Below are 27,062 nucleotides of genomic sequence, written 5' to 3' on the forward strand. Positions count from 1 at the left end.
TATTCCCTCGAGGAACACTTGTTGTTTTGTTCTCAGTTTTGTTTTGTTTTTTTTAACATAGTGTTCTGCTTTGGTGTAAACCCCTCACGCGTTTATCATCATCATCATCGTCACTGGTGTATTTATTTTGTAGAATAGTCCTAGCATAACTTGGAATTAGCCTATACATTAACATTATCCATCGATCAAGAAAATCAACTCTTTCTGTAATGTTAGTCTGTGTAATACATTCTTCAGTGAATCATGTGTATATTTATTTACTTAAATCAGATCTAATTTATTAATAAAGCATATTTAAGTGTTCTGTGTTTGAGGGACGTTTGCCTATTCTGACCATTCTCCCTGCTTAGATTTGACGGGGTTCAAAGGTTACTTTAGGTCAAACTATACAAACTATGCGTCTGATGTGACTTTAAGTTTAGATTATATGTAGAAACAAACACATATTTACATAGAAAAGTGTCTTTTGAACACTTACGATGTATATCAGAGCTTATCTGCAGTTTCAGTCAGACACTAGCGCGATTGTGTATTCACAATGGTATGATCCATTATAGGGGTGGCCAAATGTATATATTATATATTATTTTAATTATTAATGACATTATTTAAGATACAATTAAGAGAAAACCATTAATCACAATTAAATAGTTGATCCCCCATTACATTTAATTTTGACGTCTTTCAAGTGTTAATTAGGGGTGTCAACCCCCCTGTAGTTCACCCAAAAATGAAAATTTACTTACTATTTACGCTCCCTCAAGTGGTTATAAACCTTTATATATTTCGTTTAACGCAAAAGAAGATACTTTGAAGAATGATGAAAACCTATAACCATTGACCTCTGTTACAAAAACAAATATTATGGAAGTCAATGGTTACAGGTTTCCAACATTTTTTAAACTATCTTCTTTTGTGTTTAACAGAATAAAGAAACTCATAATGGTTTGAAACAAGTAAAAGGTGCGTAAATAATGACAGAACTTTAATTTCTTTGGTGAACTGTCCCTTTAAAGCCTTACCACTTGAAAAAAAAATAAAATTGTATGGTTCGTGATGTCATAAAAAATAACTGAAATCATTCAGCGTAGTGATATGGAGCTGTAATGCGCTCAAGTCACGCCGGAACTACTTTAGCTGTGCGTTTATCTGACAATAAAACTGCGGTCACACCAGAGTTTGGGTGGCTTTTATCGCTGGCTTTTTTAAACGTCTAATCATCTTGTTTAATCCCGCCCCTTTCCTCAGCGCTCAAAGAATGGAAGTCTATGAGAGGAAAAGCCCAGTGTGTCACACTGGGCTTTTCCTCCCATAGACCCCCATTCATATGCATGCGAATGCGTCAGACCGGAAACGCAGGGTCATGCGTTGAGTTTCGCAGTTCACTACGGTGCAAAGTTCTAGCTTGGTGAACTCTGACCTATGAAATCGCATCACTTGACTGCGTGAGACCAATCTAGGATCAAAACAGGACCTCTCTGGACAGAAATTTTAAAATATGGAGCAAATCGCTCGCTTTTTAAAATGTCTAATCATCTTGTTTAATCCCGCCCCTTTTCGCAGCGCCATACAACAGAATTTCGCACACACAAAGCCCAGTGTGACCGCAGCTTAACACTTGAGAATAACCATCAGCCAATCAGAATCAAGCACATGGCGGATCCATAGTATAAAATAAAATGTAAAATAAAATAAATAATTGAGCGTAGTGATATTGTGAACAGTGAAGTGCTCAAAACATGCCGGAACTACTTTAGCTGTGTGTTTATCTGAAAATAACCAAAACGCTCATCAAAATAAAATGCTCATCAGCCAATCAGAATCATTTCATATAATTAGTTGTGTAATTGTATTTTTTTTTTGTAAATTAAGAAATAACCCCACAGTAGTTGTGCACCAAATGTTCATTCAAAGCAGACAATAACAGATTTCAGTCCCACAAAAATGTGAGTTTGACATCCTTCATTTTGACTCCAGATTAATAAAGGGACTAAGCTGAAAAGAAAATGAATGAACGAAAGATGAGGTGTATCAACCAGAATTTCATGTTTTACCCAGCTGCAACCCATCACTGGGAAACACCCATACACACTCATTCACACAAACACACACTCATACACTACAGCTAATTTAGTTGATCAATTCCCCTGTAGTGCATGTGTTTAGACTGTGGGGGAAACCGGAGCACCCAGAGGAAACCCACACCAACACTGGGAGAACATGCAAACTCCACACAGAAACGGCAACTGACCCAGCCAGCGACCTTCTTGCTGTGAAGGGATCGTGCTACCCACTTTGCCACCATGAAGCCCCATGTCATATGTAATACAAATAAATTAAACATTTATATATGATATAAATATTAATATATATCAAATTATTGAACAAATATAACAAAAATATTTGTCAAATCTTATGACATTTACTGAGCAGTGCTCCAATGTCATTAGATTTGTTCTGTTTTTGCTATATTTGCTATATTGTTATTTATATTACATTTAAATTTAGCATTGTTTTAGTTAAGCAAACATTTATTTCATAGATTATGCCTTAAAAACATATACTTTAATTATTATACTCATTTCCAGACATTTTTTAATAACAGATGCAAAGATAACACATTTAAAATAGCAATAAAATGGGGAAAAGTGTTAGAATCAGTTATTTACACTGTAAAACATATCCTTAAATTAGCAGTTTTCCGTATTTTCTATGTTTCCCGGTTTATTTATGGTTTTGATTTGCATAATGAGACCTTGATCTTTTTATTAATCTATACTATTAACTGTGAATAGTTAAAAAACCCTTTGGACAAAAGTGGAAACTGTTGATTAACAGATATTTTGTACAGTGTAGTCAATCTCCCAGATCACACAGAGAGTTTTCTGGTGTTTTTCTTATAATGCGGTGAGATCTGGAAACCAGCAGCCGCGGGCGTTCTCCTGACGTCTGAATCAGATCCATTCCTCTGCAAAGAGAAGAAATATTTCACTTTAAACTGTAAATCATAGTTATTGATGGGTGTTTTTTCCAGTTCTGCATGCTCACAGATATAGATGGATTACTTTGGATATATATAATACATGACAACATTCAACGGTTGCACAGTTAGAGACCATTTCTAGTTTATTCTGTGTTACAGCGCCACCTAATGGCCAAATACAGCTATTTTTTGTATGCAATTACATACTGAGACCTTGCACAAATGTACCAATTCTGGTCAAAATACACCATTCATTTCAAGAGTTACGGCCATTTTAGTAGAGATTACACTTCATAATAAATGCTGTAGCTGTACAATAAGGTTCTGTTTCTGTATAAATATATTATATTATTATTATATTAATATATTAGTGCTGGGCAAAGATTAATCATGATTAAACACATTCAAATTAAAGGTTTGTTTTGATATAATATGTGTGTGTGTGTGTGTTTTACATATATATTATGCACATGTGATACACAAACATAAATAGAAACAAAACGATTTTGTTACATAGATACTTATATATCATTTGTATTGTATACATATATATTAATTTATTCATTCATTTTCATTCAGCATAGTCTTTATTTAAGAGTCCGCCACAGCGGAATGAACCGCCAACTATTCCAGCATATGTTTTATGGAGCGGATGCCCTTCCAGCAGCAACCCAGTTCTGGGAAACACCCATACACACTCATTCACACACTGCGGCCAATTTAGTTAATCAGTTCCCCTATAGCACATGTGTTTGGACTGTGGAGGAAACCGGAGCACCCAGAGGAAACCCACGCCAACACGGGGAGAACTTGCACACTCCTCAGAGAAACGCCAACTGACCCAGCCGGGACTCGAACCAGCAACCTTCTTGCTGTGAGGCCACAGTGCTAACCACTGAGCCGCCACATTTATATGTTTTATATCTAAACATCTATATAGAAATGTTCTCATATATATATATATGTACAAAATGAATACACAGCGTACACACACTTAAATCATGTCAAAACAAACTTTTATTTGGGATCCGATTAATTGCGATTATTTTTTGCCCAGCTCTTTTCGAAATTTTGCAATTACAAACATATAAATCTAAGCTCAAATGAACTCATAAATAAATAGAATTATAGCTAATATAATTGAACATGTACATATTTATAAGTCCAATAGTATTCCAATGTTTATACAAGCCATGGACGTTGTTGGGCCTATTTTAGGGGGGCTGTCTACTCAGCCCCCTTAAAACTTTCATAAACTATACACTAAATTTGAGTCTCATCCCCCTTTAAATTTGATATGAAAACAGTGGAGGAATTCAGCTCTTCCCTGTCTTTTGTTTTTCATTTGATCAGCAAACCACAGCTGTGCAGAGTGAGAGAACAAGGTGTGTGTTTATCAATAGATTGTTATAATATCTGCATGTTTGCAGCTCTTTGCTATAGATACACTTGTACACCCCAATGTCACGGAGGAGCAATAGGGTTATCCCATACTGTTTTATCGGTGCTCACCTCATAATCACAGCTGTCTCCTCGAGACAGTAGCTCTTATCGCACATTTCGATATTTTAATTTCAGATCTTTTTTTAATTTCTAATTTTCTAATCTACCAATATAAAACAGGTTTGGTGTTAGTGCATGTGGCATTACTATACCATACAGTCTTGAACAGAAAGGATTCAACACGGTGACAGAAGCACTTAGTGAATGAGCTCATTTTAACCGTCAGAGTCACTGACAGACAGAAACATCATGTGTTGTCTTGTAGTAAAAAAATCATATTTATTTTTGTGTTTCAGATCATGAAATATGTGAATTAGCCTGTAGGTTTAAAAATATATCTTTAAATTTGATGTTTAATTAGGAAAGTGGCAGTTTTATTTATTTAATACATGAAAACAAAAAATTACTTCATGTTTTTAACTAAATGTGTTTTTTACTACGGTAAACAGGTGTGTTGAGCTTATTTGGCTCATTCAGAACTCAAATGGCTCTCAAATCTCTGTTTTTGCAGTACAGTGGAATACTGCTAGTTTAGCATACAACCCTAACATATTTAACAATTTAACTTTTATTAATTTCTCACTATTAAATTACTACTTATAAATGTAATATTAAGCTTATATATATTTTTTTTAATATTATTTTTTAATTATTATTATTTATTTATTTATTTTTTACCTTAGGAGCTGAGCCCCCCTAAAATGAAAATCAATTCAATTCAATTCCCCTTTATTTGTATAGCGCTTATACAATGTAGATTGTGTCAAAGCAGCTTCACATAAAGGGTCATAGTAAATAGGAACAGTGTAGTTCAGTTTGTAGTGTTTAAGTTCAGTTCAGTTTAGCTCAGTTCAGTGTGGTTTAATCCTAAAAATCCTAAAATCGCCCCTGATATGAGCAGATATGTTGCATTTATGACATATTTTGAAGTAGTATTTCCTACAGAATGCTTTACAGCAATATATTTGTCCATGCACATTAGATTTGTCGGTATCAAAGACAAAACTGGAACTAATTAACAAAAAAAACTGAAGATCACAGTCTAAATGAATATGTTCTGAATAAAAAAGATATAAAATGATATAAAAATAGTAAAATCAAGAGAAACATGAAATATAAATGTAGATTTATAACCACAACTGACTTTACAACTAATTTGAATGTAAATGTAATATCTTTCTTGATGTTTTAAGACCAAACGCGTATATCTGTTTAATAAAAGTCTGTTTAAATGCACCAAAATATATTATATATACACTGAATACACACTGAAAAACATATTTTTTTTACTCATTGGTACTCATTTCTGCTGAGCACTTTATATATGAAATCAAACATAAACTTGTATGTCATAATGTAATTTGCATATATTTGCATATATCAGATTACTGTGTGGCGTATGTGAGTTTGGTCAGGAAAGTGGTGTTGGTTGTGTTTTTGGATGCTGGTGTTTTTCCTCACGTCTGATAATCGACTCCGGATAGACTCTTTCCATTGACTGCGAGGATGCGGTCGCCTGTTTTCAGACGCTCTGATAACGCGGCAGGAGAATCTGGAAGAACTGATTTAATGAAGATCCCACTGACGCCCAGGCCTGCTGTTTCCTGACAAATAAAACGAAATGATCACTGCAATTCTGCCATCAAAACTAATACAGGACATTATATTCCAGCAGTCCATATGTTTTAATCCACCACACACTCTTTTATTCAGTCATAACAAATTCCATCTGATTTCCTGACAATAATATTTTCCATTTTAAACCACATGGTGACGCTGTTGAGCTGCTGTGAATTCAGAAGAGCGTCATGATGTTTATTTTTAATGCTGTAACTGAAATAACTGCACAATACGCAAATTAATTCACATATTATTAAATAGCCAATATTGTTAGAAGACATTTTAACACTTTGTGTTGAGTATATGTGCCATTGTTTTTTCCTTTATTATTTATTTATACATTTTACCATTATTACTATTGTTATTACATCACTTTATTATTATTATTCATACATATTTTTATTTTATAATATTATCCTTATTCATCAGGGGTCGCTACTCTGGAATGAACTGGCAACTATTGCAGCATATGTCTTACACAGCGGATGCCCTTCCAGCTGCAACCCAGTACTGGGAAACCGTATTATTATTCTTCTTCTTATTATTATTATTATTATTATGTACTATTAGTTTACTTTTATTGTTTGCTCATTATTCTTTGATTATTGTGAATGTAGTGTAAATGTGAGCTCTCACCTCTCCGTCCACAAGCAGCAGACCCAAACCACACGCTGCTCTCTGTAACTCCAACACAAACACATCTTCATCTTCATCATCTCCAGCGGCAGCTTCATCACACTCACCTGCAAACACACGCACGCACGCAAGCACGCACACACACACACACACACACACACACACACACACAGAGAAGGTGTAAACATCTGCTGACTCCTAAAATCAGTGATAAATGGAGCTATTGGGCCATCTAACCAATCAGAGGACAGTAAGGCTATCTGACCAATCACAGGAGGCTAAGGCTATCTGACCAGTTAGAGAGAAGTAGGGGCCATCCGACCAATCAGAGAAAAAAGGGGCCATTTGACCAATCAGTGGAAAATATGGGAACAATTAGTGAAAAGTAGGGGCCATCTGACCAATCAGGGAAGAGAAGGGGCCACTTGACCAATCCAAGACAAATGGGAGCCATCTGGCCAATCAGTGGAGAGTAAAAAAGTCTGACCAAATAGAGGAGAGTCCAAGTAGAGAAGGAACCATCTGACCAATCAGAAAAGAGTAGGGGACATCTGACCAATTAGAGAAGAGTAGGGGCCATCTGACCCAGTAGAGTAGAATGAGGGCCTTTTTACCAAATAGAATAGAGTATGGGCCATTTGTCCAATCAGAAAAGATTAAGGGCCATCTGACCAATCAGAAAAGAGTAGGTGAGATCTGACCAATTAGAGAAGACTAGGAGCCATCTGATCAATTAGAGTAGAATGGGGGCCATCTGACTAATTAGAGAACAGTAGGGGCCATCTGACCCAATAGAGTAGAATAGGAGCCATCTGACCAATTAGATTAGAGTATGGCCCATTTGTCCAATCAGAAAAGATTGGGGGTCATCTGACCAATCAGAAAAGAGTAAGGGCCACCTGACCAATCAGAAAAGAGTAAGGGCCATCTGGCCAATCAGAATAGAGTAAGGGCCATCTGACCAATCAGAAAAGAGTAAGGTCCATTTGACTAATCAGAAAAGAGAAAGGGCCATTTGACCAATCAGAAAAGAGTAAGGGCCATCTGACCAAACAGAAAAGATTGGGGGTCATCTGACCAATCAGAAAAGAGTAAGGGTCATCTGGCCAATCAGAATAGAGTAAGGGCCATCTGACCAATCAGAAAAGAGTAAGGTCCACCTGACCAATCAGAAAAGAGTAAGGTCCATCTGACCAATCAGAAAAGAGTAAGGTCCATCTGACCAATCAGAAAAGAGTAAGAGCCACCTGACCAGTCAGTAAAGGGAGAAAAGGGAAAATCCTTAAACTTAAAAGAGTGCACCCCTAAAATAGAATATCAGGGTCAGTGTGTGTGTTTGTATTGCGCCTGAGTGAATGTTGACGGTGTGTGTGAGTTTGTCTCACCCTGCTCTGCATCATCTTCAGTTTGTCTCGGGGTGTTCGGCGGCGTCAGCAAACAGGACGAGTCCAGCGCTGGAACAGAACCATCTTTATCCTGAAGCTCCAGATTCTGAAGCGTCTGGGTTAAAAGATCTCCACAGGAGTCCAGATCAGGAGGAAACTGCAGCTGTGTGTGACCCGACGGCTCCAGATGAGCTTTAGGGTGAACCTTTAGTTTAGTGCGCTTGGCCTCCATCACCTGACATGTGGACACAAACAAGCAGAATTAATTAACACAAGCAGAATGAATCAATTAGTTTTTGTTATGACGTGTGGACAGAAACACATTCATTATTATTAAATATAGGCATAGAATTAATCAATTAATGACTTTTAACTACTTTTCTTTTATGCAACAATCATTAAAATATTAAATAAAGATAAAAACAATATTAAAGAAACTGTAAATGGATACATTTCTGATTAACTGTGTGTAAAGAACTGAACGTATTCAACTTTAAGAGAGACTTTCTGATATTAAAGGGGATTTTCAACTCTTCAAAACTATACATCACTGGGAAGCTCGTGTATTTCTCTTATTTATGATGTGTGAATGTGCGCACCGTAGGCGTGTGTGTGTGCACAGCGGCTGACTCTGGCTCAGCGGAGTTCTGGATTCGCTTTTGGAGCAGCTGCAGACTCTGGATCAGGCTGAGATCCGTCACGGCTCTGTTTAACTGCAGAGGGAAGCCGTCGCCGGGCAGAACTAGAGGAGGAGGAGCATCAAAACACTCCAGCAGCTCCGCTAGACACACACACACAGCAGAGACGTTAGAAAAGAGCATATGTGAGTATGTGTGAAAGTGTGTGTGTGTGTGTGTACCGGTGGTGTGTGCGGCGCAGCTCTCTGTGTCAGTGGGTGGAGTCCAGCAGCAGGTGTGCTTGCAGCGCCGCTGAGGCTCATACTGACTCAGGAGATGCTGGAGCTGAGCGGCGTTCAGTGCTGGATACTCCAGACGCAGAGCAGACCATGACATCTACACACACACACACACACACACACAGAGGGAGACACCCAAAAATGTAAAGTATGTCATTATTTACTCACTCGTTTTTAATAATTCTAAACCTTTAAGAGTTTCTTCTGTTGAACACAAAAGGAGATATTTTGAAGAATGTTGGAAACGGTAACCATTGACTTCCATAGTATTTGTATTCACTATTGTGTCTGTCTTTGTGTGTTTTGACTGCAGTGCAGATAAGATCCTCAGTCAGATGTAGACGTGGTTTATCCTGCTCTCAGTGTTTACCAGTGTTCATCTTTATCCTGACTAACTCTTCCTGTTCATTACTCAGGATCATTACTGAGGATCTGTAACCGGCAGCTCGCTCTGCAACTCTCACATGATCCTCCACTGAAGCTAAGCAGGGCTGAGCCTGGTCAGTGTCTGAATGGGAGACCACATGGGAAAGCTAGGTTGCTGTTGGCAGTGGTGTTAGTGAGGCCAGCAGGGGGCGCTCAACTTGTGTTCTGTGTGGGTCCTAATGCCCCAGTATAGTGACAGGGACTCTATACTGCTCAGTGAGCGCCGTCTTTCAGATTAGACAGTTAAACTGAGGTCCTGACTCTCTGTGCTCATTAAAAATCCCAGGATGTCCTTGGTAAAAGAGTAGGGGTTGAACCAAATTTGCCCACTGGTCTGTCCATCATGGCCTCAGAACCATCCACATGTCATAATTGGCTTCATCAGTCTGTCTCCTCTCCACCAATCAGCTGGTGTGCAGGTGGATGCATATTACGATGCAGGTGTCTTTGGTCTTGACTGACTCGGTACACGCAAAAATGAGTCAAACAGCTGCATGTGTGTGTGTGTGTGTGTGTGTGTGGACTATCCTGTCGCAAAAAACAAGAAGGTAATAGTCTGATTAAGGTGTGTACACATCTGAGCTGCACATTAATAATGCCACTATAATCAGCATACTCCACATGTCTTCTTTCCATTAGATTATGACCTTAATTAGATTAAATTAATCATAAAATCACTGTTTACATGGTCGACTCTTAATCACAGCATTGTCTTAATTGCATTAAAATCAAATTATTAGTGTCCATGTAAACGTACTCAATGACTTGCCTAATTACCCTAACTTTACCCTAATTACCCTAGTGAAGCCTTTAAATGACACTTTAAGCTGAATACTAGTCAAATATCTAGTCTAATATGTGCTGTCATCATGATGAAGAGGAATCAGTGATTAGAGATGAGTTATTAAAACTATTATGATTAGAAATGTGTTGAAATAATCCCTGTTAAACAGAAATTGGGTGGAAATATCCTAATTAACCTATAGTTAACCCTTTAAATGTCACGTTAAGCTGAATACTGATATCTCACATTGATACAGCGCGTGTGTGTGTTGGATTCAGACCTGCAGCAGGGTCTCTCTGGGCGTGGCCAGCAGATTGACAGCTGATGACAGTTTGAGCAGGAAATGCTGAGCCAGATCTGAGAGTCCAGAAGCTTCAGTCCAGTCCAGCAGCAGATCCAGATTAGCCCTGATCTGAACACCACGAGACCAGCAGAAGAAGCCTCCTCCTGAGCCTGAACACACACACATACAAAAACACACACATGCATGCATGCACACACATTCAAGCACACAAACACATGTGCACATGGACACACACACACACATTCAAGCACGCACATGCACACCAAGACATGCATGCACAAACACACACATGCACACACCATACACACGATACACAGACATGTGCACACATGCATACACATCCAAGCATAAACACACACACACACACACACACACACACACACACAACAGTGAACACATCTTCACTTCGAAATTTCGTTTTATGATGAGATTTTATAATGTAAACACAGCTACAGTGTGTGTGTGTGTGTGTGTGTGTGTGTGTGTGTGTGTGACCTCTCTCCATCAGCAGGTTGAACAGCAGTGTGTTGCTGAAGTAAAACAGGTATGAGAAGAGCTGTGATCTGACGTCTGGATGAAGGTGATGTTCTCTGAGCATCTGCAGCGTCTGCATCAACACCTCCAGCACTCGCTGCATCGACACACACCCGCTCGCAGAGAACGCATGACTGTCCAGAACGGCCGGCAGGAGTGTGTACAGAACCTGAACAACACACACACACACTCACTCACTCATTCAGTCAGTAATGTTCTTCTCCTCTACTCATATTCAGAATGTCATTGATGTGGTACAGGTGAATTGGGTAAGCTACAGTAAATGGTGTGTGTGTGTGTGTGTGTGTGTGTGTGTGTGCATGCATGCGTGCGTGTGTGTGTGTGTATATGGATGTTTCCCAATGATGGGTTGTAGCTGGAAGGGCATCCGCTGCGTAAAAAATATGCTGGATTAGTTGGCGGTTCATTCCGCTGTGGCGACCTTGGGTTAATAAAGGGACTAAGCCGAAAAGAATATGAATGAATGATTAAGTTGTCCCTAAAAACTCAAGAATTGTGTTGTTTGGGCTCATTTTAATTAAGCAGCTTGAACAAGCAGCAAAACTCCTTTGTTTGAGTGTGTGTTGAGGAATGAATGTGAATTGAAGGTGTTTGTCTTCATCTGAATACAGTAAATGTTGTGATGGAGCTCAGAGAAATGAGCAGCTGTATCCTGTCGAGTGGCTAACAATCATAAAACCCCTCCTGTTTGTTTTTCATTCAGTTTTCCTATTGAAAATATTGAGCTCGTGAGCCAAAAGAAAACCCTCTCTGCTGAGCTTTTACAGTATAACATGTCATTTAAACAGCGTGTGCCACCAGTGAAAACACACACACTGCTTCATTATTTCCACAGCAGAAACACCAGTGAATAAAAACATCAAGAAACCTTTTTTTCCCAGAACATAAAAATGGAAGTTTGTCCTGAAGGATTTTTCCCACGACTTCAGTTCATGTTTTTAATAAAGTGCACTTTACTGCATTATTAATGTGATTATCTGTATAATGAGCAAAATAACCCAAAGGGTAACCGGTTAGTCAAGAGTAATGAAGTAATTCTCCTGTTTTCATTCTGGGGTTTCCCACACAACAAAAACAAATACTATAGTACTTTATAGGAAATACTGTAGCGTCATTGAATAATACTACGGTAAAGTACATCAATTAACCAGTTGTGGCAATTCTATAGTTGCTATGGTAACACAACAACTATAGTATTTAATCAGTCATGGTAATTCTATAGTTGCTATAGTAACCCGACAACCACAGAGATAAATGTATCATTTATTTCCTATAGTAGCTATAGTAACAACTTTAGCAATTAATCTGTCATAACAATTGCATAGTTGCTATGGTCACACAGCCACTATAGTATTTAATCTGTCATGGTAATTCTATAGTTGCTATGCTAACAACAACCACAGAGACGAATTTGTCATGGGATTCTGATAGTTGCTATGGTTACAACTTTAGCAATTAATCTGTCATAGTAATTGCATAGTGCTATGGTAACACAACAACTTTAGTATTTAATCTGCTGTGGTGATTCTACAGTTGCTATGGTAACACAACAACTAAAGTAATAGATCTGACATGGTAATTCTACAGTTACTATGGTAACCTGACAACTATAGAGATACATTTGGCATAGTAATTCTATAGTTGCTGTGGTAACACAACAACTATAATAACCAGTCTGACATAGTCAGACAGTCTACATTTGCTATGGTAACACAACAACTATAGTAATTGAACAGTTATGGTAATTCTATAGTTGCTATGGTAACAACTATAGCAATTAATCTGTCATAGTAATTGCATAGTTGCTATGGTAGCACAACAACTATAGTAATCATTCTGACATGCTAATTCCACAGCTGCTATGGTAACCTGTAGTAATACATTTACATGGTAATTCTATAGTTGCTATGGTAGCTACAACTATAGTATTTAATCTGTCATGTTAATTCTGTGGTTGCTATGGTAGCAACAACTATAGTATTTAATCTGCCATGGTAATTCTATGGTTGCTATGGTAACACAACAACTATAGTAATTACTCTGACAAGCTAATTCCACAGTTGCTATGCTACCTGTTAACTGTTGTAATAAATTTGTCGTGGTAATTCTATAGTTGCTATGGCAACAGCAACTATAGCAATTAACCTGCCATGGTAATTCTATTGTTGCTATGGTAACAACGACTATAGCAATTAACCTGTCATAATGATTCTACAGTTGCTGATGATAACACAACAACTAAAGTAATCAATTTGTCAAGATAATTCTATAGTTGCTATAGTAACACAACATCTATAGCAATTAATCTGCTGTGGTGATTCTGTAGTTGCTATGGTAACACAACAGCTATAGTAATTAATCTGTTGTGGTGATTTTGTTGTTGCCATGGTAACAACAACTATAGTATTTAATCTGTCATGGTAATTATATGGTTGCTATGGTAACACACCAACTATAGTAATTAATCTTTCATGGTGATTCTATAGTTGCTATGGTAACACAACAATCAGAAATATAAACAAATGACTCATTACTGAATTTTACTGCAGTATTTATTACAATTACAATAGAATTTGTTCCACCTGGGTTTGGATCTCAGGTTAAGTTTGTTTGCATTTTGTTTCCACACATTCACTCCACATTCCTCTATAAAGTCAGTTTATATTATCCACAGAAAAGCTTGATGGACTTTCTGTTCCTGTAAATCAGATCACACTCCTTCAAACGCAGCTCTTTCCACGACAAAAAATCTCTCTGAACAAAGATGAATTATAGTTTCCCAAAGGGCGAGACGCTTGAGGATTTTCTCAAGCAGAATACAAATCAATCCCAAATCCTGGCTTTGCCAAATGATGTCTGAACGCAGGAGGAGAGTCTGAGAAACAGCTCAGAAAAACCACTGACACACAAAAACACACACACACACACACGCACACACACACACACACACACACATACACACACAAAAACACACACACATACTTTAAAGACATTCAAGAACAGGGGTCATCAGGTCCAGACTGCTCCAACATCTGAGGTCAGAGGGGTTTCTGAAAAAGCCTGTTCTGTTCACCGACACTGCTTTAGTGTCATATAAACACACTGTATAAATGTGATCAAATATTGCAGTTGTTTACGTCAGTATAGAGTGAAATCTGCAATGTTATCATTATTACAACAGTGTCACTTTACTGCCCATTTTGGTCAATTTAGAATTTATGAATTTCTTCAAAAAATGGTACAGATTCATACGTTTGAACTGAGGTGTATGTGTAGATTATGAAGTATAAATTAAAAAATTATAAAAATAATAAAAACACATACACACACACAATGTTTGTATATTAAGAAAGCATGGTTAAAGCATTGTAAATAATAATGATAATAAATACTATACAATAATAATAATAATTACTATATAATAATAACAATAATGAATACTCTATAATAATGAATAGTATACAATAATAACAACAACAATAATAATAATAATAATAACTATATAATATTAATAATAATTACTATATAAAAATAATAATAATAATGAATACTCTATAATAATGAATAGTATACAATAACAATAATAATAATAATAACAACTATATAATAATAATAATAATAACTATATAATAATAATAATAATAATAACTATATAATATTAATAATAATTACTATATAAAAATAATAATAAAAATAATGAATACCCTATAATAATGAATAGTATACAATAATAACAATGATAATAATAATAATAATAATAACTATATCATAATAATAATAATTACTATATAATATTAATAATAATAATAATATTATTATTCATAATAATAACAACTACATAATAATAATAATAATAATAATTACTATATAATAATAATAATAATAATGAATACTCAATAATAATGATTAGTATACAATATTAATAATAATAATAATAATAATTACTATATAATAATAATTACTATATAATAATAATTACTATATAATAATAACAATAATAATGAATACTGTATAATAATAATATTAATGTCTTATGTATAATGTATTAATGTATTATTATTATATAACATTTCTTCTCATTTAATTTTATATATTTCATTATTACATACAATAATAACAAATACCTCATAATTGTATTTTATTATTATACCATTTTTAAATGACTCTATTATTATGTGTAGAATATGGCTAGTTGTACACTAATGGCAGATATCTCATAATATTATATATGTGGCTCTGACCTTAGTGATGTAGTAGACACACTGCTGGAAGGAGAACATGAACACCTCCTCCAGAACACTCAGCGTCTCCTCAATGGCCAAACGCAGCTCCAGAACATCTGAATGAGCTGGAGTGAAGTCCTGCTTCTGTTTGTGGAGCCGCGGGACCTCCTGCTGAACAAAATACAGGAGCTGCAGAGAGCTGGACATCCAGAAGAGCATCGGTTCCAGAGCCACCAGCAGCTCACGGTCACTGCAGCGGCAGGGGAGAGATTTACTGACAGATGAAGATATATCCTGCACTTTAATTACATCTATCTTCATTTCCAGAGTGAATATTTACTCATTCACTCATTCATTTAGTCGGTTCATTCAACAAATTGATTCACTCAGTTGTTCTGTTCAATACTTTAACTCAGTCTTGAACAAAATGAGTGGCTCTTTAAGAGTGAGTCATTCACTCAGTTGATTCGTTCAGAACTTTGATTCAGTCATTAACAAAAAAAGTGGCTCACTTAAAGAGTGAGTCGGTAACACAGGTAATTTGTTCAGAACTTTGATTCAGTAATGAACGAAATGTTTGATTCTTTAAGAGTGAGTAGTTCGCTTAGTTGATTCGTTCAAAACTTCGGTTCAGTCATGAACACAACAAGTGGCTCTCTTTAAGAGTGAGTCGTTCACTCAATTCGTTCAGAACTTTGATTGAGTTATGAACAAAACAAGTGGCTCTTTTAGAGTGAGTCGTTCACTCAGGTAATTCGTTCAGTACTTTGATTCAGTCATGAACAAAAAAGTGGCTCTCTTTGAGAGTGAGTCGTTCACTCAGGTAATTTGTTCAGAACTTTCATTCAGTCATTAACAAAACAAGTGGCTCACTTAAAGAGTGAGTCGTTCACTCAGGTAATTAGTTCAGAACTTTGATTCAGTTATGAACGAAATGTTTGATTCTTTAATAGTGAGTTGTTCACTTAGTTGATTCGTTCAGAAATTTGATTTATTCATGAACAAAACAAGTGACTCTCTTTAGAGTGAGTCGTTCACTCAGGTAATTCGTTCATGACTTTGATTCAGTTATTAACAAAGAAGTTGCTCTTTAAGAGTGAGATGTTCACTCAATTCGTTCAGATTTTTGATTCAGTCATGAACAAAACAAGTGGCTCTTTAAGAGTGAGTCGTTCACTCAGGTAATCCGTTCAGTACTTTGATTCATTCATGAATGAAATGTTTGATAATTTAAGAGTGAGTTGTTTGCTTAGTTGATTTGTTCAGAACTTTGATTCAGTCATGAACAAAACAAGTGACTCTCTTTAAGAGTGAGTCGTTCACTCAGGTACTTCGTTCAGAACTTTGATTCAGTTATGAACAAAACAAGTGGCTCTTTAAAAGTGAGTCGTTCACTCAGGTAATTCATTAAGTACTTTGATTCAGTCATGAACGAACAAGCGTCTCTCTCTTTAGGCACGAGTTGTTAACTCAATTGATTTGTTCGGCACTTTGATTCAGTCATGAACAATGCAAGTGGCTCTTTAAGAATAAGTTGGTCACTCAGCTGCTTCATTCAACAATTTGGTTCAGTTATGAACAAAAGAAGTGGCTGAAATGAGTGACTCTTTAGGAGTGAGACGTTCACTCAATTGATTCGAGAGTAATTAATCAGGAAATGTTCATTCTGGAATAGTGAACTGTTTTATATAATTTATCTAATGACAAACACTTCTTACTTTTCAGGCTGTAAAGCTGCAAGTTCTTTCGCCTTTTCCTGTATAAAAGCACAAAAGTTCTGTAAATCATATGATTCAGTCATGAACAAAAAGTGTCTCTTTAAGAGTGAGTCAATCACTGAGTCGATTCACTTAACAATAAGACTCAGTAATGAACAAAACAAGTGGCTCTTTAAAAGTGAGTCATTCACTGAGTCGATGCATTCAACAATTTGATTCAGTCTCTTTAAGTGTCATTCATTTATGAAGTAGATTCAAACACCTTGAACACTTTGATTCAGCTATGAACCAAAAGCATAGGTGTCTCTTTTAAAGAGTAAGATGTTTACTCAGTCAATGTTCTCAACAATGTGATTCAGTTATTAAGAAATTAGTGAATCTTTAAGAGTGAATCATTCACACAGTTGAAGCATTCAACAATTTGATTCAGTCATGAAAACAAGTGGCTCTTTAAGTGTCAGTCATTCACTGATTCGAATCATTCGACAGTTTGACTCAGTCTCTTTAAGAGTGATTGATTCACTCAGCTGATTTGCTCAACAATTTGATTCAAAAATGAACAAAACGAGTGACTCTTTAAGAGTGAATCATTCACTCAGTCAAAGCATTCAACAAATTTGATTTAGTCATTAACAAAATGAGTCACTCTTTAAGAGCGATTCACTCACTAAGTCGAATGATTCAACAATTTGACTCAGTCATTAACAAAACAAGTGGCTCTTTAAAAGCGATGTGGTCACTCAGTTGAATCGTACCACAATTTGATTCAGTCATGGATAAAATGAGTGGCTCTTTAAGAGTGATTCATTCACTCAGTCGATTTGCCCGACAAATTTATTCAATTATGAACAAAACGAGTGGCTCTTTAAGAGTGATTCATTCACTCAGTCGATTTGCTCGTCAAATTTATTCAATTATAAACAAAACGAGTGTCTCTTTAAGAGTGAATCATTCACTCAGTCGAAGCATTCAACAATTTGATTCAGTCATTGACAAAATGAGTGGCTCTTTAAAAGTGATTCACTCACCCAGACGCTGGTCTGTATGCGATCTGCCACTCGCAGCAGCAGCCGCCGCAGGTCGGCCGTGAAGAAGTGCATAACAGAGTGCTGCACACACACACACAGCAGGAACGCCACGCTCAGCTTGTGTGTGTGAGCGCGCGTGTGTGTGTGCAGCTCCTCGGCCAGCCTGAAGATCTCCTCCAGAAGTGTGTGTTCATCCTGCAGATCATACACCAGCTCCAGATCCTCACCTTGCAGGTTTCTGAATGAGCGCGGACACACACACTCCACACACACCTGCTGGAGGACGGGACGAGTGTGTGTCTGAGTGCACAGAGAGAGCAATAATAATATAGTCAATAAATACTGAAACTAAGACTAAAACTATTGGTAAAAAATTAATTAATTAATGAAAAAGTATATATATAGTATAACTTGAATGAAAAGACCTCAAAACTATTATTTCTAAAGAGCAGGACTTTCCCTTCTTTCATTTTTTTTCTTTAAAAAAAATATATATATATTTAGTTATTTTTACAAATATTACATATTAATTAAATAATTTATATATTCACTCTGCGGCCACTTTATTAGGTACACCTGTCTATCTGCTCGTTAACGCAAATTTCTAATCAGTCAATCACAGGGCAGCAGCTCACTGCATTTAGGCATGTAGACATGGTCAAGACGATCTGCTGCAGGACAAAGCGAGCATCAGAATGGGGAAGAAAGGGGATTTAAGTGACTTTGAATGTGGTTGTTGCTGCCAGACGGGCTGCTCTGAGTATTTCAGAAACTGCTGATCTACTGGGATTTTCACGCACAACCATCTCTAGGGTTTACAGAGAATGGTCCGACAAAGAGGAAATCTCCAGTGAGCGGCAGTTCTGTGGGCGCAAATGCCTTGTTGGTGCCAGAGGTCAGAGGAGAATGGCCAGACTGGTTCCAGCTGATAGAAAGGCAACAGTAACTCAAATAAGCACTCGTTACAACCGAGGTCTGCAGAAGAGCATCTCTGAACACACAACACGTCCAACCTTGAGGCGGATGGGCTACAGCAGCAGAAGACCACACCGGGTGCCTCTCCTGTCAGCTAAGAACAGGAAACTGAGGCTACAATTCACACAGGCTCACCAAAACTGGACAATAGAAGATTGGAGAAACGTTGCCTGGTCTGATGAGTCTCCATTTCTGCTGACACATTCGGATGCTCGGCTCACAATTTGGCCTTAACAACATGAAAGCATGGATCCATCCTGCCTTGTATCAGCGGTTCAGGCTGGTGGTGGTGGTGTAATGGTGTGGGGGAGATTTTCTTGGCACACTTTGGGTCCATTAGTACCAATTGAGCATGGTGTCAGCACCACAGCCTACCTGAGTATTGCTGCTGACCATGTATGGAGCAAAATCTCTGAGGAATATTTCCAGTACCCTGTTGAATCTACACCTAATAAAGAGGCTGTTGAGTGCAGATTTTAATCAAATAAACTAAAATAAAATGTAATTTAATAAATTTTACTTAACTTTTCATATAAATTAGATGTATAACAGGAAGTGTTGTGGTATGGGAGGCTAGCCAAAAAACCCAAATATTAAAACTAACAGTACTAAATGTTTCATGCTTAAAAAATAATAAGCAAAGCTGTAATAATAACCATGAGCGGTGCATCAGGGGCCGTCGGGTCTTTAAACATGAGCAGGTAATGCTCCCCGATGGAGATGAAGTCTCCAGACCGCAGCTCCACCTCGTCCTGCACTGCGGCTCCGTTTCTCTGCACCGCGGCTCCGCTCAGAGGCTTCAGAAGACTGAAGGACATCCAGTGAAAGGTTATTTTATTATTTCTAAAACATTGATTCATTTTCTTAGTCCCTTATTCATCAAGGGTCGCCACAGTGGAATGAACCGCCAACTATTCCATATGTTTTACACAGCTGATGGCCTTCCAGCTGCAACCCAGTACTGGGAAACACCCATACACACACACACACTCATACACTACGACCAGTTTAGTTCATCAACTCCTTTATAGCGCATGTGTTTGGACTGAACCGGAGCACCCAGTGGAAACCCACGCCAACACAGGCAGAACATGCAAACTCCACACAGAAACGCCAACTGACTAAGACGAGACTCGAACCAGCAACCTTCTTATTTTTTTAAACTAAGCTATAATGACCTGGGTCCAGTGTTGATGTCCTTTCGCCGGATGCTGCAGTGACGGTCCAGCAGATCTGGATCCCCCAAGCGCACAGCGTTCACTTCGGTTTCAGTGTCGGAGAGATTCACATGATGACCGAACAGCGTACAGCTGCTGACCAGAGCGTACAGGAGCAGATCCTGAGGAGAAAAACACATGCAGACGCTATCAGGTCATCACTGACGACAGCACACCCAATTATCAGTCAGTCAGTAAGGATAGTGGAAGTCAGAGTGATTCGCCCTTCTGTCAATTATTATTTCCAAATATTTCCCAAATGATGTTAAACAGATTCAGGAATTTCTCACAGTATTTCCTCTAATATTTGTTCTTCTGGAGAAAGTCTTATTTGTTTTATTTCAGCTAGAATAAAAGCAGTTCTTAATTGTTTTAAAGCCATTTTAAGCTCAATATTATTAGCCCCTTCAGCAATATTAGTGTTGGATTGTCTCCAGAATAAACCACTGTTATACAATGACTTGCCTAATTACCCTAACTTTACCCTAATTACCCTAGTTAAGCCTTTAAATGACACTTTAAGCTGAATACTAGTCAAATATCTAGTCTAATATTATGTGCTGTCATCATGACACAGAGAAATCAGTGATTAGAGATGAGTTATAATAAGAAACATGTTGGAAAAATCTTCTCTGTTAAACAGAAATTGGGGAAAAATATACAGGAGGAGGTCGAATAATTCAGGCTTAAACTGTAAGTAAATAAGCAAGTAAGTAAATAAGTAAACATGAGTATCTGTACTTATTCTTGAGTAGAGAATAAAGAGTAAAGCAATCTCTGCCTCTCAACTATAACAGTGCAATTCCTGCCTGAAACAAGATGCATGCACATCCTGGTAGAGCAGCTTTGCCGTATAATGCAGGCACCAGCTGAGTTTAATGTATAACACAGCGGGAACCAAATCATGTGGACATCTAGAGGTGCATGCAATTGCTGGCAGAGCAGATTTAGCCAGAAAATGCATGCACCAAGTTGAATGCAATAAATAGTATGGGCAAATCATTTATCTGAATATACATGGGATGGGCGACACAGTGGCTCAGTGGTTAGCACTGTGGCCTCACAGAAAGAAATTCTCTGGTTCGAGTCCCGGCTGGGTCGGTTGGCGTTTATTTGTGGAGTTTGCATGTTCTCCCCATGTTAGCGTGGGTTTCCTCCGGCTGCTCCGGTTTCCCCTACAGTCCAAACACATGCGCTACAGGGGAATTGAGTAAGCTAAAAATGTCCATAGTGTGTGAATGAGTGTGTATGGGTGTTTCCCAGTGATGGGTTGCAGCTAGAAGGGCATCCGCTGTGTAAAACATATGCTGGAATAGTTGGTGGTTCATTCCGCTGTGTCGGCTTCTGATAAATAAGGGACTACGCCGAAGGAATATGAATGAATGAAGACAGAAATATGACTGTGATGCATTATATGAAGAGTTCAGATGGAAAAACCTCTAAGCGCCGTCTGAAATATCCATAGAAAATTAACGTTTTTCTCAGCCTCCTTTGTTTATGTTGAGATATTTTACTTTAAAGACCAGGAAAAGGACTTAATCTTTGCTATAAAAGTGATATTACTGAACATACACACAGGAGACTGATAAAAACACTCATTTTAGAGGACAATTTCCGATGGCTTTTAGCATCTAAACTCCTCATATTGTCACATATGTGTTACATCTCAATATAAAGATTGCTTAAAAAAAAAGGATGCGGACAGACACTGATAACACACACCGTACAGATGTTTGATCAGCTCTCTAATCTGACAGGAAGTGTGTGTCCACTATATTTCCTGTCCAGGTTTATTTCCGCAAACGTGCTCAGTTTCAGTGTTTGGATCTCTCTGCTATTTTCCAGAGGGACTGCAGGGATGTGGGATCACTTTTTTCCGTGCTTCATTGACGTCACACGTGTGTATTTTATTAAAAGGGAGGGAATCGCTGTGATTGTTAGATGCTCAATTCTGATCGGTCCCTAAAGCATTTCCCTACAACAACAAAAAATACTGAATTCCTACAACTCTCATCATTTATTCTCATAGATTTACAGCTATAACCACATGAAAGATGTTCACTGCATACAGTGCATCTGGAAAGCATTGATAGCGCTTGACTTTTTCCACAATTGTTTATGTTCCAGCTTTATTCCAAAATGGATTAAATTGATTTATTACCTCAACATTCTACACACTATCCCCCATAATGACAATGTGAAAAAAAGAGTTTCTGAAATTGTTGCAAAGCTGAGAGATCACATGTACATCAGTATTCTCAGCCTTTGCTCAACACTTTGTTGATGCACCTTTGGCAGCGATTACACCCTCAAGTCTTTCTGAATATGATGCCACTAGCTTGGCACACCTGTCTTTGTGAATTTTGGCCCGTTCCTCTTTGCAGTACCTCTCAAGCTCTATCAGGTCAGATGGGAAGCGATGGTGTACAGCCATTTTCAGATCTCTCCAGAGATGCTCAATAGGATTTAGGTCTGGGCTCTGGCTGGGCCACTCAATAACATTCACTGAGTTGTTGTGAAGCCACTCCATTGATATTTTGGCAGTGTGCTTTGGGTCATTGACCTGCTGGAAGAGGTCAAGAGCACTCTGAAGCAGGTCTTCATTCAGGATGTCTCTGTACATCGCTGCATTCATCTTTCCCTCTATCCTGACTAGTCTTCCAGTTCCTGCTGCTGAAAAACATCCCCACAGCATGATGCTGCCACCGCCATGCTTCACTGTAGGGATGATATTATCCTAGTCATGAGTGCTGCCTGGTTTCCTCCAAACGTAACGCCTGGCGTTCACTCCAAAGAGTTCAGCTTGAGTCTCATGAGAGCAGAGAGTTTAGTTTCTGATGGTCTGAGAGTCCTTCAGATGCCTTTTGGTAAACTCCAGGCGGGGAGAGTCTTCAGTCTGGCCACTCTACCATACAGGCCTGATTGGTGGATTTCTGCACAGATGGTTGTCCTTCTGTAAGGTTCTCCTCTCTCCACAGAAGAACGCTGGAGCTCAGACAGAGTGACCATCGGGTTATTGATCACCTCCCTGACCCTTCTCCCCCGATCACTCAGCTTAGGAAGAGTCCTGGTGGTTCCAAACATCTTACAGATTACGATGGCCGCTGTGCTCATTGGAGCTTTCAGAGCAGCAGAAATGTTTCTGTAACCTTCCCTAGCCTTGTGCCTCGAGACAATCCTGTCTCTGAGGTCTATAGACGATTCCTTTGTCTTCATGCTTGGTTTGTGCTTTGACATGCACTGTCAACCCTGGGACCTTATATAGACAGGTGTACGCCTTTTCAAATCATGTCCAATCAGCTGGATTGACCACAGGTGAGCTCCAATGAAGCTGCTGAAACATCTCAAGAATGATCAGTGGAAACAGAATGGAGCTCAATTTAGAGCTTCACACCAAAGGCTGTCAACACTGATGCACATGTGATTTATCAGCTTTTTAATTTTTATAAATTTGTAATAATTTCAAAACTCTTTGTTCACATTGTCATTATGGGGGATTGTGTGTAGAATGTTGAGGAAATCAATCAATTTAATCCATTTTTGAATAAGGCTGGAACATAAACAAATGTGGAAAAAGTCAAGCGCTATCAATACTTTCCGGATGCACTGTAAGTGAATAATGTGAGTGTGTGTGTACCTGTCTGTGGCTGTATCCCTGCAGCAGCAGCAGGTATGGGCAGTGTGTCGGAGGGTGAATGCAATACTGTGTGCAGTTGTCGTCGCTGCTCTCCGTCTCCTCTCTCTCTCCGTCTACACACAGAGTCTCTGGAATGTGTGTGTGATTTGTACAGGTGTGTGTGCAGGTATTCAGGTTCTCGGCCTCTGGAGTGTGTGTGTGGTTTGGGCAGGTGTGTGTGCAGGAGTTCAGGTCTGTCTCGCTCAGACTCTTGAACAGATTGAGCATGTTGTCGTCTCTCACACACACTGATTTCCCTCTGGAGCGCGTCTTCTGCAGCTTCCGCGCCTGAGCGTTTATACCTGGAGAAACAGATGCAGATAACATTCATAAGAAAAGTAAAGGATTAATCCACCAATCATGATTCAGTATGCAAATAGGTGTACGAATGAAAGCCAGTCACAATTCAGAATGCAATCAGATGAAAAAATGAAGACCAATCATGACTCAGCATGCAAATAGACATACTAATGAAAGCCAATCACAATTCAGAATGCAATCAGATGAAAAAATGAAGACCAATCATGATTCAGCATGCAAATAGACATACTAATGAAAGCCAATCACAATTCAGAATGCAAACAAATGTAAAACAGAGACCAATCATGATTTAGCATGCAAATAGATGTATGAATGAAAACCAATCACAATCCAGAATGCAATCAGATAAAAAATGAAGACCAATCACGATTCAGCATGCAAATAAATGTACGAATGAAAGCCAATCACAATTCAGAATGCAAATAGATCAAAAATATGGAGTGAAATTTGTGCCAATATTCCACACACAAATCTTTCACCAAAAACAGTGCGTGATTGTGTGTGTCGTACCAGCGGTCAGCGTGTCCTCGTCTCTGGAGTGTTGTTCCTCCAGTGTGGCCTTGCGCTGGATCTCGAACCGACGAGCGAATCCTTCTCTGGGTTTCCAGAGCGACTGCAGCAGGAGCGGCTTCTCGTTTTCTCCGAGCGCACGAACGCATTCTGTCCTCCAGCTGTGGTTCACCACGCAGCCAATCACATCGCACAGCACATACTCGCCCGCGTCTGCTTTACTCACTGAATACCTGGAGGAATAAAACAAATTAAATTAAATTAAATTAAATTTTAAGTAATTTCCATAATCTTTTAGCTTAACACATACACACAGATGGATGGATAAGCAGATAGATAGATAGATGGATGGATGGATGGATGGATGGATGGATGGATGGATGGATGGATGGACGAATATGCAAACGAATGGATGGATGGATGGATGGATGGATGGATACGCGTATGGATGGATGGATGGACGAATATGTAAACGAACGGATAAATGGATGGATGATATGGATGGATGAATGGATGGATGGATATGCAAACGAATGGATGAATGGATGGATGGATATGCAAACGAATGGATGAATGGATGGATGGATGGATGGATGGATACGCGTATGGATGGATCGATGGACGAATATGCAAATGAACGGATAAATGGATGGATGATATGTATATGGATGGATGGATGGACGAATATGCAAACGAATGGATGGATAGATGGATGGATACGCGTATGGATGGATGGATGGACGAATATGCAAACGAACCGATAAATGGATGGATGATATGTATATGGATGGATGGATGGATGGATGGATATGCAAACGAACGGATGGATGGATGGATAATATGCATATGGATGGATGGATATGCAAACGAATGGATGAATGAATGGATGGATATGCAGACAAATGTATGGATGGATACGCATATGGATGGATGAATGGATGGATGGATGGATGGATGGATACGCATATGGATGGATGGATGTATGGATGTATGGATGGATGGATATGCAAACGAATGGATGGATGGATACGCATATGGATGGATGGATGAATGGATGAATGGATGGATGAATGGATGGATGGATGGATGGATGGATACGCAGACGAATGGATGGATGGATACACATATGGATGGATGAATGGATGGATGGATGGATGGATACGCATATGGATGGATGGATGGATGTATGAATGGATGGATATGCAAACAAATGGATGGATGGATTCGCATATGAATGGATGAATGGATGGATGGATGGATGGATGGATGGATGGATGGATGGATGGATATGCATATGGATGGATGGATGGATGGATGGATGGATATGCAAACAAATGCATGTATGGATATGCAAACGAATGGATGGATGGATGGATGTGCATATGGATGGATTGATGGATGGATTAATGCATGGATGGATGGATACACAAATGGATGAATGAATGGATACACAAATGAATGATAAATGGATGGATGGATGCATGGATGGATGGATGGATGGATGGATGGATGGATGGATGGATGGATGGATGGATATGCTTATGAATGGATGGATGGATAAATGGATAGATGGATGGATGGATGAATGGATACACATATGAATGATAAATGGATGGATAGATGGATGCATGGATACACATATGGATGGATGAATGGGTGAATGGATACACAAATGGAAGGATGGATGGATGAATGGATACACATGAATGATAAATGGATGGATGGATAGCTGGATGAATGGATACACATGAATACATGGATGAATGAATGGAAGGAAAGGTATATGGAAAAATGGTTGGAAAGATGCATGTAGATATATGTGTAATATATATTTATATATATAAGTGTTATTTTAAGTTTAGTCATTTGTAGATAGACTTGATGCACATGTAAATAGTAAATGGACACGTCATGTCTGTCTCTATTGGTACTTCAGTGAATAAAGCTGGTTTGTTGCTTCTGACCTGGCCAGCGCCTCTTTCACCAGTTCTCTGGCGCTGGAGTGTGTGGTCGCCAACACACTCTTATAATTGGCTCCTTCGCAAATCTCAGTGCCAAAGATCTTCAGAATCCCAGGAGCCGTGATGTGATTGGAGAGTTCAGAGGGATCGTCGGTCACCGCCGCCGTGTCTGCGTTTGTTTCTCCTCGACCGAACACCGCAGACAGACGCTGCTGCTGCCGCCGGATCCGGATTCTGGACGGCTGACGGGTCCCAATGCTCTCCACTGACTGACCCGTACCGCTGGAGGAGCTCGACCTGCAGGAAACACACATTTACTTA

General features: G+C 38.5%; 1 protein-coding gene across 1 annotated transcript in view; it reads right to left on the reverse strand.

The window, feature by feature from the left end:
- Positions 1-1,920: 1,920 nt before the first annotated feature.
- The window catches only part of radil2b (Ras association and DIL domains 2b), a 28,832-nt gene continuing 3,690 nt past the window's right edge, over positions 1,921-27,062 (reverse strand). Inside the window, exons 2-17 of the mRNA XM_056470028.1 lie at positions 26,745-27,038; positions 24,781-25,013; positions 23,911-24,251; positions 20,235-20,395; positions 19,713-19,863; positions 18,082-18,381; positions 17,054-17,091; positions 15,354-15,585; positions 11,053-11,260; positions 10,534-10,706; positions 8,987-9,140; positions 8,727-8,908; positions 8,128-8,362; positions 6,743-6,849; positions 5,948-6,090; positions 1,921-2,968 (exon numbers count right to left, since the gene is read on the reverse strand). Of these exons, the coding sequence (XP_056326003.1) occupies positions 2,857-2,968; positions 5,948-6,090; positions 6,743-6,849; positions 8,128-8,362; positions 8,727-8,908; positions 8,987-9,140; positions 10,534-10,706; positions 11,053-11,260; positions 15,354-15,585; positions 17,054-17,091; positions 18,082-18,381; positions 19,713-19,863; positions 20,235-20,395; positions 23,911-24,251; positions 24,781-25,013; positions 26,745-27,038 (3,064 nt within the window). The 3' untranslated portion in view covers positions 1,921-2,856. The remainder of the gene's footprint in view (positions 2,969-5,947; positions 6,091-6,742; positions 6,850-8,127; positions 8,363-8,726; positions 8,909-8,986; positions 9,141-10,533; positions 10,707-11,052; positions 11,261-15,353; positions 15,586-17,053; positions 17,092-18,081; positions 18,382-19,712; positions 19,864-20,234; positions 20,396-23,910; positions 24,252-24,780; positions 25,014-26,744; positions 27,039-27,062) is intronic.

Source organism: Danio aesculapii, chromosome 12 (genome assembly GCF_903798145.1).
Source record: "Danio aesculapii chromosome 12, fDanAes4.1, whole genome shotgun sequence".
Lineage (NCBI taxonomy): Eukaryota > Metazoa > Chordata > Actinopteri > Cypriniformes > Danionidae > Danio > Danio aesculapii.